The sequence below is a fragment of the Nanorana parkeri genome, unplaced genomic scaffold (genome assembly GCF_000935625.1).
Source record: "Nanorana parkeri isolate BGI_ZX_2015 unplaced genomic scaffold, ASM93562v1 scaffold49, whole genome shotgun sequence".
NCBI lineage: Eukaryota > Metazoa > Chordata > Amphibia > Anura > Dicroglossidae > Nanorana > Nanorana parkeri.
Window position 1 is genome coordinate 2,225,943 of NW_017306317.1, and position 16,218 is coordinate 2,242,160.

The 16,218-nt window shown below is 39.9% G+C and overlaps 1 protein-coding gene across 1 annotated transcript in view; it reads left to right on the forward strand.

The window, feature by feature from the left end:
- LOC108802049 (ankyrin repeat domain-containing protein 26-like) overlaps positions 1–15,141 on the forward strand; it is a 63,948-nt gene extending 48,807 nt beyond the window's left edge. The window contains exons 30-42 of the mRNA XM_018573938.1: positions 355–1,323; positions 3,967–4,119; positions 4,233–4,408; positions 5,911–6,004; positions 6,372–6,449; positions 6,694–6,828; positions 8,303–8,415; positions 9,053–9,191; positions 9,738–10,028; positions 10,596–10,831; positions 10,926–11,166; positions 13,316–13,361; positions 14,722–15,141. Coding sequence (XP_018429440.1) covers positions 355–1,323; positions 3,967–4,119; positions 4,233–4,408; positions 5,911–6,004; positions 6,372–6,449; positions 6,694–6,828; positions 8,303–8,415; positions 9,053–9,191; positions 9,738–10,028; positions 10,596–10,831; positions 10,926–11,166; positions 13,316–13,361; positions 14,722–14,870 — 2,820 coding nt within the window. The 3' untranslated portion in view covers positions 14,871–15,141. The remainder of the gene's footprint in view (positions 1–354; positions 1,324–3,966; positions 4,120–4,232; positions 4,409–5,910; positions 6,005–6,371; positions 6,450–6,693; positions 6,829–8,302; positions 8,416–9,052; positions 9,192–9,737; positions 10,029–10,595; positions 10,832–10,925; positions 11,167–13,315; positions 13,362–14,721) is intronic.
- Positions 15,142–16,218: the final 1,077 nt, after the last annotated feature.

Here is a 16,218-nt window from a genome sequence, read left to right on the forward strand (position 1 = left end):
TGGACCTTTTATACACCAAAACAGGTAACTTTTCACACTTATTTTCTGCAGAGGCCGGGAAGATACAATATTTCTAGTGAAAGTGCATTTATCCTTTTTATTTTAAGATTTTGAAATAATATTACAATTAAAAGGCCTCGAATAAACTGCAGTGATTGACCACATATTACAGGGGTATTTCATGTTAGATTGGAACTCCCTGTCTGCAGATCCCACATTATCTTCCTCCTATTTACATTGCTTGGAGGAGAGTCAGTGCTGTGATATGGGTAAATTGAAGACAAAATCGCATGTGTTTTTTGTCGGGTAGTAAGAAAATCTAGCTAGCTAAGCTAATTGTTTATTTATTAGCAGGTACTAAGTGAACCCTCTGAGACCAATGTAAAAGTGAAAGAATTAACCCAGAAAAACATGACGCTGCAAGAGGAAATCCATGTGCATAAACAAGAGCTGGAGCAAGCACGATCTCGCTATCAAGAAGAGGAGAGTAGATACTTGGATGAAAATGAAGCCTTGAAGGAAAAGATTGATGATCTAAGGAAGGATCTTAGAGTAAATGAGGAAACTTTAACCCAAACTGTAATTCAATACAATGGGCAGCTTAATGCATTAAAGACGGAGACAAACATGCTGTGTTCAAAGCTGGAGCATGAGACACAAAGTAAAGAAAGACTGGAAACTGAACTAGAGTCAGTCCGTTCCCGGCTGAATTCTGCCCTACAAGATCTTGAAAGAAGCCAGATTTCAAAAACTGACGCAGAGCGCACCTTACAAAGAGAGCGTGATGACTGGTTACGATCCAAAGACAAATTCAGTCATGATCTTTCTGGCCTGCGCGAAAGCCACAATAACCTGTCCCAGCAACTTAGCAGAGCGGAAGCTAAATCAAACGGCCTTGAAAACGACCTTCACAGAACTGGCTTATCTCTACAAGAGAAAACTTTGCTCCTAGAAAGTTCTCAAAGGGACCTGAAGGAAGCGCAGAGCAGAATAAAAGATCTTGATCAATCGCTTCAGGTGGAAAAAGACCAGACCAACAAAAGCAGTATAAAACAAGAGATAATGCATGAAAGATTGGCCCAGATCACTAGCGAGAACATGCAGCTCCATCTACAGCTAGAAGATGCACAGAATAAAGGTGTTATCAAAGAAAAAGTTGTCAGCGACGTACAAGACAGATTTACAGATATGTATAGCAAGCTGCGCGCCGATGCTGAGAGACAAGTTCAGATAGTTGAAGAGAGAAACAAGGACTTGATCAATAAGTCTAATGAGCAGAGAGAACAAATTTATAAACTGGAGACTGAAAAAGTTGAGCGGGAGGTAGGCATTTATTCATTACTGTTATGTATTCTCTGGCTACATTAATCCAGGAGCAGTTATCATTCATAGTTGTGTTCAACTTGTACTTTATTTTATATGATGTATTTAACTTAAAGCTCAACTACAGGCAAAAATGGCTCAATACACAGTTGAAATTCTTAAATGGGTGCTGTTCTAACTGCAAAAGGATTAGTATTTCTGTCCACCCAGCCCTGAGATTTACAAAGCCTTGCCAGTTGGTAACTTGACATTTATCTACTGCAATTAAGCAATACAGCCTGATCACCTCCCCACCCCAGCCTGAATTTATGTGTTAAGGAGCAACAAGAGACTAATAAGGCCATCTCTTTGCTATCTCCTCCTGTTGCCATGTTCCTTGTCAGCACATATAAATGAAGGACACCCCACTGGCCCCAAGTGTTGCCCCTCCCTCTTTAAGTACCGTTGTATAGGGGATTTCAGAATGCTGAAATCAAGCCAACACCATTTATTTTTTTATTTTTTTTAAATATCTGGCTGAAGTTCGGCTTTAGGCCTCATTCATACTGATAAGAGCCGGCCCGTACAGATCCATGCCGTATCAGGCCGCTCCCCGGGAAGGACAGATTGCACGCAGCAGCCTGTTCTTCTCTATGGGGGTAGGCCGCCGTACGCTTACCCGAACTGCACATTCGTGCATGTGTCTGTGCTCGGACGCAGACAGGATCCATCCTGTCTGCGTAAGAGTACGGACACCTGCACCCGCATGGATGTGCAGCTCGGGTGAGCGTACAGCCACGTACTCCCATTGAGAAGAACAGGTCATCAAGGGAAATCATAAGCCATGAGGGATGATTGACTGACTTAAGAAGTTAGGAAACTTCACACAATAAATTGAGTGAATATTCACTTCAGTTATCCAGTCATGTGAGATTTCCTGTTTACCTATTTTATCTGCACATGAGTGCAATCTGTCCTTCCCGGGAGCGGCCCGACAGGGGCTGGCTCTTGGTAGTGTAAATGAGGCCTTAAAATACACCCATCCACTTTTATCATCCTGGAAAGAAAACTAGTTGTCTGGCAGTACTTCTGAGTCAACAACTCCTAACAAGCATGTAGCAACGAAGTCAGAAATCCATATTGTTATATATTCTTGTTCCAGGTTACTGACTTAAAGTAGTAAAGTGACAGCATCAGCCTGACAGCCAGGCGAGTAACCTTTTCAAAGGCTTAAGCAGTGGCTGCCTACATATTTATTTTACTAAAGATATCAAGTCATCTAAGAACTTTGAATCCCTATAAAGATATGACACCAAAGATCAAACAGCGCAGAATCTTTATTTTCTACTTACCTGTTATCTGTCAGTAGCAGAAAAATGTATGTATACCAAATTTATGTTAAATAATGGAGTTCTCATTTGTCAGTGAAAGCAAAAATTGGGAGATCAGATCACTGTGACATGATGTAAACCCTTACTGCAAAAAAATGCCACTGCCTGCCAGCTCCTGTTCTCTTAAATCACATGTGTCAAACTCAAGGCCCAGGGGCCGAATCCGGCCCACCAGGCCATTTTCTAGACTTCTACTTCCAGATCTAGGTATTAAGTTATTACTAAAACCAGTGATAATCCAACGCAGAGGCAATTATGATAAAGATTAGATACATTTATATAGTCTTACAGGCCCTTTGAGGGCAACCATAATGTTGATGCGGCCCACGATTAAATTGAGTTTGACACCCCTGTCCTAAATGAACACAGCCATGCATGTGAACAACTGTTCATTTTTGGCATGATTTGGTGCCAAGATAAATTTACTCCAGTGCCCACACACAGGAGTTAAGTCATCCTGGGCCAGTCAACCAAGATGGCTGAAGATGCTGAACCCAGGGGGGAAAAAAAAAGCAGACGGAGATGCCAGTGTGGTGACGGAAGGAAAGTAAATAATAAATATATTGGTCTACATGTACAGAAAATGTACGCATTTCAATGAAGCAAACAAATGGAGATTGTACATTCATATTAATTATTGAATATAAAGTAGTCTGAGATCACCAGATTGCATTTCATATTCCAATATTCTGCCTGTATTTAGGTAATTATGATTATGGAAATCATCCTTTGTGAACATGCCACAAACAGAAATGTACTAATTTATACCATGTAGTATAGAAATTGAATATAAGTTGATGATTTTAAAATGGGCATTATATTAGATACAAATGTGACCAAGTCTTTAGAGTTTGGCGAGTCCTATAACTAGCAGCACCAAACATCTTGTTCACTGACTTTAGTTTATTCCATCATATTACACTTCACTGTTTTGTACATATGTGACAACATTACTGTTCTTTATATTTGCATTGCTGATATAACACATGCTGGTAATACAGCAATATTCTGACCCTTTCAAGCAACCTGTCAGCAGAACACTAATGAATGGAACAAATCTCTACCACCAAGTATGTAGGTTTTTTCAGGGTCAGCAGAAACTGTTGGTGGTAGGTTGCCTTGATCCATTACGTGACACCTGTCCTAAAAGTTTAAACTAATTGGCGCTGTGGGAAAATATCTCTAGGTCTTGGTAAAAACGTGCTGAAACAGCGGGTCTATTATCTAACATATTCTATTAGTGAAGCTGAAGATATTTTTTTCTCACTTACAGAGTTCTATAAGGCAGCTACAGCAGGAGTTTGCTGATGCTTTGAAGAAACTGTCAATGTCTGAGGCATCACTTGAAGTTATAACACGTTATCGCAATGACCTAGAAGAAGAAAAACAGCACCTTCACAAAGAACTTGAGAAGTTTAGGACTAAGGTATATAAAAGCTCTTTTGTTTTTACTTGTGGCTTTGTTCTAATCAGGAACTGATAACATAGATGTATTCATTTTCTGATAACCGTATTATTGTTGTGTGTTCCTTTCTGTAGGTACAGGATGTAGAGGAGCAGTTTCTTCAGTCAGAGCGGAGTAACCATCAGTTGAAGAATTTATTAGATGATAAAGAGAGGGAAGTGATTGCAGCATTCCAAAAAGTGCAGGCACTTTCATCTGCAGCAGCTGGCAGTGAGACGTCCATCAAACAACTGGAAGAACACATACAGAAGTAAGTGTTCTGATTTCACCGTAATTGATTACTTTGTATCAGTTTTTTAATGTTCTAGTTAGTTGCATTATTGTATTAAATGTATGCAAAGACTTGGCAATATGCTTTAGGCACAGCATACACTTTTTTGTGTTTTTATATTTTGTTGTTGATGTGTTTTTTCTTTCAAGTTTTCGACAGACTGGGAAGAAATTTGAACTGTTGGGTTCTAACGTCTTCACAGGGCTTTCTTAGAAAGATTTATCATCACTTCCTGTCCTGCTGACCACGGTTTCAACAGAAAGGAAGTAAATGAAAATCTGCAAAAGTGACAGCATAAAGAAATACAAATCTTACAGGGATTTTAGCCTTCCCATTTACTACTAAAGAAAAGCATTTTTATTTGTGTCTGTGTTGCTGTTGGAGAGTTCCCCTCATGTCTTTCCTGGTAAAATGTTGTCAGAAAGCTAGGAAGTTAAAGGGTTTCTAAACCCTCCCGTTTTTTTGCATATATCTACTGCTTGCAAGCAGTAGATATATGCAAAGAGTTTTTGTTTTTTTAAACGCTTTAACAGCGGTTTAACCAGTTGACATCCGCGGTGTTAAACCCCCTTCCCATCCAGGCCATTTTTCAGTATTCAGCGCTGCACTTACACCGTCTTCACCGCGCGCACCCATCAGGAAATCCGAAACTGCTCAGGCGGCCGTAAAGCATCTTGGGGCGGGCGCATGTGCAGTTCGGATTTTCAGCCGGGAGACGAGAGACGCAAGGTAAGTCTATGGACACCTGCACCCGCATGCATACACTGGGATCGGAAGTGCCAGCGAGGACAGAGGAGTCAGCGCTGGATCGGAGACCCGCCGCACCGCTGGAGGGACAGATGAAAACATCAGGTAAGAAGAAGATCGGATTAGGAGACATCATTTAAGGTAAGTGCTGACATTAACGTTGGGGGGAGGGGAAAATGTTTTGACTTTAATGTCACTTTAAGGTGAATCTCTCCAACAGAGCACTGGATTGAAGTTAAAAAAAAAACCTAACAAGGATTCCAATTCTTCCCCATGCTATCCAAAACTACAAATACATTTTTTTGCTTAACATAAACCTCGAATGTGTCCCCAGCCAAAACCTATTTTTGGGTAGAGTCGGAAAGATTAGAACCTATTTTATCACCCTCTGTTTTACAGTTGGGGAGATTTCTCTTTACTTCCTGGCCTGGAGATATGACAGGAGGTGAGGGAAAAGTTCCCCCAAAATGGGAAGAGCACCACCTTTGACTGTTGTGATTGGAATAGGTGTCTTTTGACAGTAATCTTTCCTTTTTAGGATAGCCATACATGGCCTGATTCTAAACTCAAATCAAAGGCCCGATTCAATAACTGGGCAAATATCAGGCTTCCCTAGGGGACAATAACAAATGCTTCTCACCTTCTAGAGTAGTTATCTTTCACAGAGAATTGTTGGAAAATCTTTGACAGGGCTGATCCATCCATCTTCGAACAGTATGGTCTTTTTTTTCCAGGCTTGAAATTGAAAATGCCAAGATTGAAGCAACTGCAAAACAGCAATCTGTGCAAATTGAGACACTTCAGAAAGAACTGCAGGAATCCATTACTGTAAGTAGCTCACAACTCTAATGTTAGATAACATTAGAAATAAAAGCAATTCACAGCTGCAATAAAGGCTGGCAGATTTCTAGGAGCATTGCTTTTGTAGAATAGATAGTGTCATTCCCACTTCACTTCTCCATGTACTGAAGTATTACAATGGAAGGAGGTTGTAACAATTATTTTTGAAGGGTATCCATAACACCTGCGTTCAGTTAATATTGTGAAAGACTTTTTCCCCATTGCTTAGGAAGATTGCTATACTAGTGTATGTGTATATGTGTGTGTGTGTGTGTGTGTGTGTGTGTATATATATAATTATACACACATACATTACGTAGCGTGCACTTCTGATATTCTCACACATGTTTGACAGATTCGGAGTCGTCTAGAAGATTTAGTAACTGGTTTACAAACATCAAAAATTGGAATGGAAGAGAAGATGAACCAGCAGGTGAGTAGATTTCGGTTTACAACTTTATTATATTCTGCTATAGATAATGCAGGTTAGTAGCAAAAATAATATTTACTTAACTGACAACAGATGATAGGTTAGAGAAATAGCAGTGTCAGGTCTGTTGATCAAGCTCTACAGTAGTGCACTATGCACACTTAAATAATATGTTTAATTGTATTCTATGGCAAGAATATAATTCTGCTAAATAAGACACCTTTGAAGTATGTATTCATTGATCTAGGTACAAAAGCAAACTGTGCTGTCACAAAGTGCTCAAGACTCTCAGAATCTGTGGGAAGAAGAGCTGAAGTCACGATCACGATTAGGCGTTCGCTTGGCAGAATTTGAGCGATCTAATGCAGATTTGGCTGGACAGGTAAGTTGCATCCTATTGTTGGCTACAGATTATTAGTTGTTTTTTTTTAACCACCTTCCGTCCATGGTCGTTTGTGAACGGCCGGACAGGAGTCTGCTAGGAGCGGGAGGGGTCTTAAGACGTCCTGCCCCTCCCCCATCGCTCAGCGCGCACACGAGGGAAAACTGTGAGCATGTAAACAGCCAGCGATGACTGTTTACACACAAGCGATCGCGCGTCTCTAGGCGCCCGATCGTTTGCTGGAGCTGCGGGTGTGTGCCCCCCCATACCTATGTCCCGCCGTCTCCTCGCCGCCGCTGCCGGTCCCGTAATCTGCTGCGACTGGGACCAGCATGGCGACGCTCTAACAGCAGATCAAAGGGAGATAATTACTCGATCTCCGTTTGATCTCTTTTCCTGTCCCCGAATGCAGGAAGTGATGCATATTACATCACTTCCTGCATTCAGTGTCACTCTGCTTCATCAGTTTCTCTGGGGGTCCCTAGGTGACATCAGAGGTCTTGGAGACCCCTGATGTCTCCATAAAGAGGACCTGTTTGGTGAACTGGCTATCACATAGGGGATTTCTTAGTTCCCTATGTGATGGCAATAAAGTTAAGTCTAAAAAAAAAAAAAGCATTAAAAAATAAAGAAGCTAAAACAATACTCACAAATAATATATTTTTTTAAAAAAATTTAAAGTCCCCCGCCCCTCCCCCCACATACACACGCAAACATGCGTCGGGTGCGCCTATGTACGAAAACGACGATTGCGCCCATTATGTTACATATCGCCGCGAACGTCGCAATGAGAGCAATAATTTTAGGGCCATTAATCACTGATAACACTAAACTGATGAGCGGTAAAAACGTTTAAAGCGTCGCCTATGTCCAATTTTGGTTGCAGTAGTTTTCTGCGATTTCGCTGGTGCACGCAATTTTAAAGCTTGACATGCTTAGTGTCTATTTACCCGACGTGACCCCGTCTTTTATATTGTACCAACGAATTGGGGTGATAATAAATGTTTCATAACATTTTATAGGGAAACATGTTTTTTTTCAACATTAAGGGTACTTTTTTTGTTATATAGTAAAAAATTAAAACCCCAGTGGTAATTAAATACCACCAAAAGAAAGTTCTATCTGTCCCCAAAAAATGGTATGAAATTCGTTTCAGTATTCAGCGCTGCATGACGGAATAAACGTCAGTCAAAGTACCGCAGCGCTGAACACTGAAAAATGGCCTGGCCAGGAAGGGGGTGAAACACCTGGTCTTCAAGTGGTTAAAGATCTTCTTCAACTATTTGCAGGGCAATTCAGAAAGTATTTGGTCACATTATCTTTTCCAGGTGCCAGTGGTAATAGATCTATTAACGTGTAATAAACTGTTTTTCATTGATATTTCCCATGATATACTAACAAGGTAATGTTGGGTATTTACATTAGATGTCTATTATTCATGTTCACTTTGTTCATCCCCTCTATTTGTTTTAAGGTTGAAAATGAGAAAAAGAAAGTAAGGAAATTGTTAGATCAGAAGAAGTCTATGGAGGAGCGCTTTGATCAGGAAATAAAAAGGAACAACAACTTACAGCATGAAGTATCTGGGTATATCACTGAAATCTTTATATCAATGTGCTTTAAGGATAAGTCCGTAAATGAAATACATTGTGCATCTAAAAAATATAATGATCAATAAATTTGGTAGGTTGAGAAGATCAGTACATGGAGCTGCTGTAGGGGAGTTTTGCCTCACCACTCCGTGCTTTTTTTTGCAGCAGTAGTATACTTACTGTATGTCTATCTACATACAAAGAATTTTAGGTCTGTTTAACCAGACTCGTTTTTTTTTGTGTGGCTACAATAGGCAAAGATTGAATAGGCCCTCTATTCTTTGTAGTGGGTGTGTAAATGGGTCAGATGGTGGGGTTTGTTTTTTTGTTATTTTTAATGCAGTTGAGCTATTAGACTTGCTGTGGCTAGAGGGATTCTAAGCTGCAGAGAAAGGTGTAGCTATAATGCAAAGCCCAGGTAAGTATATACAGATGTAAAGGAACTGGGGGTTTTTTTTTTTTTTTTGGTTTTGGTTTTCTTTTGAGGGTATAGCTATACTGTGCAGGAGCACATAGGCACGCTGTGGGCCAACTCATAAGACCATTTGGAGTTCAGGGTACTTGATACCATATTATAACTTTTATGTTTGATTGTTTACTTAACTGCCTTTTTATATATACCTTAAAACTAGGTTTAAGAAACACTTAAAGACTACTAGGAAAAAGTTGAAGGAGTTTGAAAATAGTGAAAAACAGCCAATCCATATAAAGGAAGGGTCCTACAGAAGTAACCATGAAAAAGACAATGAAGTCCTCAAACTAAAGGAAAAGGTAATGCATTAAGCCACCTGCAATCCATACCCCTCTGCCCCACTCACCAGTCTTGGCTAGGTACTTTTTTGCTGGGCACTAAATCACTCTGTGCTAATCCAAATGCTGCAGACAGTACTCAGGATGCCCCTAGCCATTAAGATCTGTGGCTCCCCTACTGGGTGACTAAAGTGTGACCCAACAGAGGCTGAAACAACATGAGTATTGGATGCGGTTCTGGATCGGGCTTGTGATCCATTACTGCACAGTATGAAAGCCAATGTAAAATGAGCAGATTTTAGAGAAAAACTGGACAGATTACAGAAGCCTTGGTAAATGGATCAGAACGAAGAATGTATATTATTCAGTTTACTATGGTTGCCAGTATGGTTGGTTGCATAATATGTGTTACCTCCCACTATGCCTTTTAAGGTATATTTTCTGCTCAGTGGAAGTAATCCAATATAAACTCCATTTTCTTAGGACAGATTAGGTTTTTTTTATCAATTGGCCTCCTTGTTCTTATATTTAATTGCTGATTTCTAACATTTTTGATGCTTTACTCAGATTGAAGAACTCTCCGCACATTTGGATAGAGAATCCCGAAAATACATTCAGCTTGAAGCTTCAAATCGTGACTTACATGAACAGTTATCTTCAATGAAGACTTTGCACAGGAATCATGAGCGATTAGAAAGAAGTAAGAGGCAACTGGAAGAAGAAGTCTCTGAGCTCAGAAGACACATCAGCTCCAGCAAAATGGATCAAAGTTACATGGAGCAGTATAAAAGAGAAATCGATGAGAGGAGCAGGCAAGAATTACGACAAAAGCTGGAAGAGGTCAATATATTTCTACAGGTATACATTTTAGAATCGCTTGCATAAATTAAAGTAGTTTATACTGCTTACATATTCATTTGTTCCTTTAGTTTATATAGACATTTGTTTTACTTTACTACAGAGGCATACTGCATTTGTAGAAGTTTAATGACACTGCCTACAAAGTGCAACTTTTGTGTAGATTTTGGGAGTTGAATCACCTCATCTGTTGCTGTAAAAATGCAGAAGTCTAAAATAGCTTCCAGCTCTGCAAAAACAAGACAAATGGCAGGGATAGCTGGAAATAAAATGCAAATACTATACAGTATTACCGTATATACTCGAGTATAAGCCGAGATTTTCAGCCCAGTTTTCTGGCTGAAAAGATGAATGGGGCCTTATACTCGAGTATATACGGTAGTTTTTTTTTAAATAGATGTTATTTAGAAACACAAGTGAAATTGACCTTACTTCTACTGTTAACTATGCAGATCAAGTAATCTTAAATATACATGTCATACTTTCTCAGAAGCAGTATTTACCCACTGAGCATTTATTTGAAAGCTTAGTACATGGATATTGATAGTATCTGTGCATCTTTTCTAGGCACAAGCTGCATCAAAAGACAAACTAGAACAGTTGAGAGCTGAAAATGACTCTACGCTCAAAAATCAGCTGGAACATAGAATTCAAGATTTAGAATCTGAGCTAAACAAAGTAAAGAATATACAGGAGGAAAATATGAGCCAGAAAGACTCCACTCTAACGGAGCTGAATAGAATCAAAGACATGTATGCAGAAGAGCAGAAGACTAGAAAGTCATTGGCCTCAAAACTGGAAAGGTGAGTTCTGTTGATTAGCTTGCAGGCCCGTAAATACAGAAGTAATGTTTGACCACTGCTGAATAAACAAACAAATACTTTAATATATTTACAGGGCAAATGAAAGGCTGGCAGAAGCCAATGCCAAGCTACTTAATGAACGGCAAAGGAGCAAATCCTTATTTGCAAGCAGTTTTTTGAATGGAAGTCTAAATGGAAACCCTCTTTTGGATACAAGTCCCCTTGGAGGTCTTGGTAGTAGTCCAGCTCTAAGCCGAAGTCTGGGAATCGGAGGGAGTTTTCTTAACCCAGTTGGGAGTAGTTTCACTAACGAAATGGGAGCTTACTTTGTAAAGGTTAGTTGTATTTATAATTTTGACCCATTTACTGTTCTCATGACTAATAGAAATATTAATGCTGGCAGCAGTTATCATATGACTACATCAAACTTAAAGATATAGTCTTGATGCTTCTAAAGGGAGAACAGGCTACGTGCTCTGTATCTGGTTTTCATCCAGATATAGCTGTGGTGTGCCAGCCTATCCAACTGCCCTCTATCAGTTATCTAGTGATCTGAGAACCTCCGCTTGCAATGGAGGAGAGGAATTCCCTAATACAGCCAGATTGGGTGATGATCCCATGCCATCACTCACTGGTGTGACGCAGACACCTGTTGGCAGCCTTCTCTCTGGGGAGTGTAAGGCCCCCTTTTACATGGGCTGATCAAGAGAGAATCCGTGCACAGATCCCCTCCTGATCACAGCAGTATGGATCGGATGTCACTGCTATGACATCTGTGTACGTACAGTTTTTTGTCCTCCATCTCAAAAACTAGGGTTGCACAGATACCAAGTACAGTACTCGGCACGAGTACATGTACCGATACTTTTGATCTCCAAGACTCGACTAGAGGAAAATTCAAATGTTTGGAGGCAGCTGTCATTTGTAAGGAGCTCCTGAGATTTGTACATCTGTTTTAATGTATGATTTTGTTTTTATAAATAAAGGGATGCACAGATGCCAGTATTGCGAGTACTGGTAACCAGTACTCGCAAGTACGAGTACTGATACATTTTTGTTTATTGTCATGTGACAGTTTTTTTAAAACAATACAGACTAATGATTTCAGGAAAGTGGTGGAGTGCCAGAGCCAGGTCCCAGCTGCAACTGCTGCAACCCTGGAAGTTCTCATGAAAATGCCAAGTATCGGCACTGGTACTCGAAAAGTATCTGTGCATCCCTAGCAAAAATGGAAACTGCTGGACGCCATGTTGATCTATGGGGAATCTGATGTAAATGGACATGTGTCTGTTTACATCAGACTACCCCCGATCCGGCACGATCTAGTCCAGCCAAACAGATCTCTAATCTGTTTGTTTCTCTGGACTCGGCCGGAGACCGGGGTAACAGAGTGTAAACAGACGCTCGCCCATTTACACACGGCTGCCCAAAGACTTGTATTGGGCATCCGATCGGAATTGCCTGAAAGGCGGACCTAATGGGACCAGCCGTGTGAAAGGGCCCTTAACCCCTTCATGACTGAGCTTGTTTTTAGTTTCTGTTCGTAAATGACTGACACACTTTTGACATTTTTGCTGTGTGATTCTTCCACGTCAGTAATATACTTTCTTACAAAGTGCACCCACACATATTATATATTGTTTTTTAGAGGACAGATAGGGCTACATATTTATATCACATATGTGCGTCTAACGCCTCACTTAGGACAAATAAAATATAAAAAAAGAGGAAAAAAACGTTTAAAAAAAAACACTTTTTTCCCAGTTTTGATTTGTAGTATTTTTTTTACAAAACCAGCACAGCTAAAAAAATGGCAATAAATACATTCATTTATTTGTCCCTTATTTTATTTTATTTTTTACACATTTTTTTATTTTTTTTACACTTTTCACAATTTTTATGTACGTGACAAGTCATTTGGTCCCTTTGTGGCTGGACGTACAGTGTACGTCTCCCGTCACGAAGGGGTTAATCACACAGGTTGTTTCCTTTTGCCCCACTCTCCTATGCCCATTAATTGGCTTAAACTGGAATGTTTCACATAGGTGCCATATGGTGTCAAGATTGTGTCTGCATGCCTGTGCTCCCTCAAGTGTGCAAGAGATATAGTAAATGGTTACCCTGGAAGTCACAAATTTGAACAAATTCTGTATAGGCTGAACTTCATGATTAGACTCCTATGCATGTTACCTTACTGTCTTACTGATGATTGCTTTATCAATACAGTAATGCCCTAACCTTTCCCTATTCTATCCAAAACAAAAAAAAGTTTTGGCTGGGGTTGGATTTGAAGTGCAACAGACAGTGATTTGCCACACAGGTCCATATGGCTAGTTTGCACATTTAAATCCCATTTAAAAAAAGGATGTATTAGAAATGAAGTGTGGATGCATTGCAGTAAATGTAAACCTTGTTGTATAGTTGTGTATGTAGTATGCATTTTAGGTTATTTATACTTACCAGCAGTACAAACATGAATTCCAGATGCAGCAGGAGCTTGAAAAGAATATCACTAAAGAACTGGACCAAGGTATGGCAACACATTGTAGCACATTTTTTGTAAAATAAAGAATTACTTGCTATGTCTAAGACAGGGGTAGGTGACCTTTTGACCTTTTGCTTGTAAATAATTGATATTGCAAGATGGGGCCCTGTACAGTCTATCTGACAGGGACTCCTGTACCCCCTAACCCCAGCCCCTAACTCTAGAACCTGAAAAAGAGGGACACCTCAAGGAGAGCTATGCATGCTGTGGTGAAAAGTGGGAGTGGTTAAGTGAAATGTTGGGCATGGCCTAATAGAGACTGAGCCTACTTGTGTATACACCACACTTGTATGTCGCAGTCCTTGTACTCCGAAAAATACTACTGAATTACAGTGTCATCAATAAGAGTCTTAATGCTCATGCACACAGACAGCTGTGGGTAAGAACCTGCAATTCTTGCTGGCAATGCGGCCATTGTGTGCGAAGAGTGGTAGAGTGGCCATATTTGCACACTGTAAAAACAAAAGCCGATGCCAGAGCTGTTCACATGGCCTCTGACCGTCCCTGGATCCAGGCAGTTTGTGTCCAGGAATGATGGTTTGTGGCCTCAGCTAACTGGCAAGTTTGTATGTGGCCATATTGCTTTTATACAATTGAAACGCTTTCATTCCACCCCCTAGTGGTCGCTTGAATGGCCTTGGTACCCTGATTACTGGCAGCAAATGCTTTTTGCACACAGAGAATACACAGCTGCTGAGTGGAGGGAGCTAAACTCTGGAGGTGAAGGGGCTTCTTCTTGCATAGCCTCAAGTGTCCTCTGCCGTCTGTGTACTTTCTTTAGGGAGGTGGGTGTGCCATGCTGCAGGAAAGATGTTAGGTGCCACCCCTGCCATGCAATCCAGGGGTTGCCAATCCCTGGTCTGAGATGAGACCCCTCATCAACATGTGAAAACAGAGCATTACATACTACTACTAGGGCATACTAAGGAAATTGGTAGCTTGTATCATAGCTTACCCAGTTGGTTACATCATTTGAATTGGGTGGCAAATACATGAATAGCCACCAAAGAAGAAAAACTGTTTAGCGGACTTAAACTTTCTCCAAAGTTAGACCAAAAAAGAAAAAAATATACTGTATATAACCACAAAGTGTATCAATCGGTACAAACTTTTATTTACAAGAAAGACCTATCAACTAAAATATCCCCTCCTTGGGCCCAATTTCCAGAGATAAAATTCCCAGTAAATATTGCATAAATATCACAAAAATGCCATTCTTTATCCTGCGTGTGTATATGATTTCTTTATTTGCCACTTGTTATTTTGAGTATTTTTTTTCCAAAAGTTAAAAGTTGTACCTTTTTATTAATTCTCTTCAACTATTGCTTTAACTTTGCATTTACAGCAAATGCAGAGCTGGATACAGGGTGCGCCAGAGTCTCCCCTGTGGGTTCAACAGCTGGCTCCATGAGAAACCTAAGCAATGACCAGGACCTTGTTTCCCAAGCAAGACAGCAGTATCTGGAGGTCTTAAATAAAAATTACAAGATTTAAACACTGCTAGAATATATTAAACTTGAAATTGTTTACAGTTAAATTGTATCTAATTCCTAATGTGAAAAAGCTTTATGCTGTCTTAGCTAGTTATCTGGTTTGCAAAGATGCACATTGCACTTGCACTCAAAATACTTGGGGACTTAAAAGAGCTTTGATGAAGTGTTTTTTTTATTTATGTATTTATTGTGTTTTAATGTACTCCTTCCATTGATCCACTACTACTGACTAAGTGTCTACTCATACTAGTGTTTCACAATGCGGTTGATGTGCTACATTTTAGTAAGCATCACTACATATCTAATGAAATATACATAATACATACCAGTGGTTAGTTGAGGTGATCCATTCACCTTCCAGTGAATACACCTGACAACAAGCAGCATTTGTATACATGTAGGTCCCATTCACACTTGGGTTTAGGGGCAGTCTCGCAAATTCCTCCGGTAGATTCAGTGGTGTTTATGTGAACAGCTGTGGATGGGCAGCGCTATACAAAGCAACAAGAGGCTGACTGCATTTGCAGTGGTTCGCATGTCATCGGACATGCAAGGATTACCCGCAGATGATCGCCCCTTGACTCAAACCTTTTGCGTTCAGGAGCGATCATTGGCAGGTAATCGTTGCATGTCTGATTACATGCAAATGACTGCGGGTGCTGTTAGCCCCCCTCGTTGCATTGTATAGCGCTTCCCGTCCGCAGCTGTTCACATAAACACTGTTGAGTGAGACTGCCACAAATCTAAATGGGACCTTCTGCAGGGTTTTCAGGGGGTTTTTTGTGCACCTGTAAAAGAGATCAGCTTGATGTAAATAATCTTGTCAGTATGTGTTGATCTTTATAAAAATTCTTGTTTCTTCATTTAACCACTTGCCATCCAGAGCAATTTCTTAATTTTTGCACACACATTATAGAATCTGAATTTATGACTAGAAAACCGCAAACCCCAAAATAATTCTATATCTTCTGAAAGTAGAGGCCCTGTAGAATAAAAAATGCTACTTGCAATTTTGTATGTTGTGCAATATTTGCCCAAATGTTTATCAAACCAATATTTCTAGAATAAAATACACTAAAATTGTTTTTAGGTAAAAATATAAAAGATGGGGTCACATTCCGTAAATAGATACCAAAGAAGGTGGCGAAAAATTAGATGGGTGCCTACCTTCCAAAAAAGGGTAATTTTTATGGCTTTTGTACTGTACTAGCAGTTTTATTTGATATGTTTTATAACAGGAAGTAGGGAATACAGTTTTTCTTCCTTTTTATACAGTAAAAAAACTGAGAAAGTGTTTATTAAATAACACCAATATAAAACTATGTCTCAATTATATAAAATTAAATACA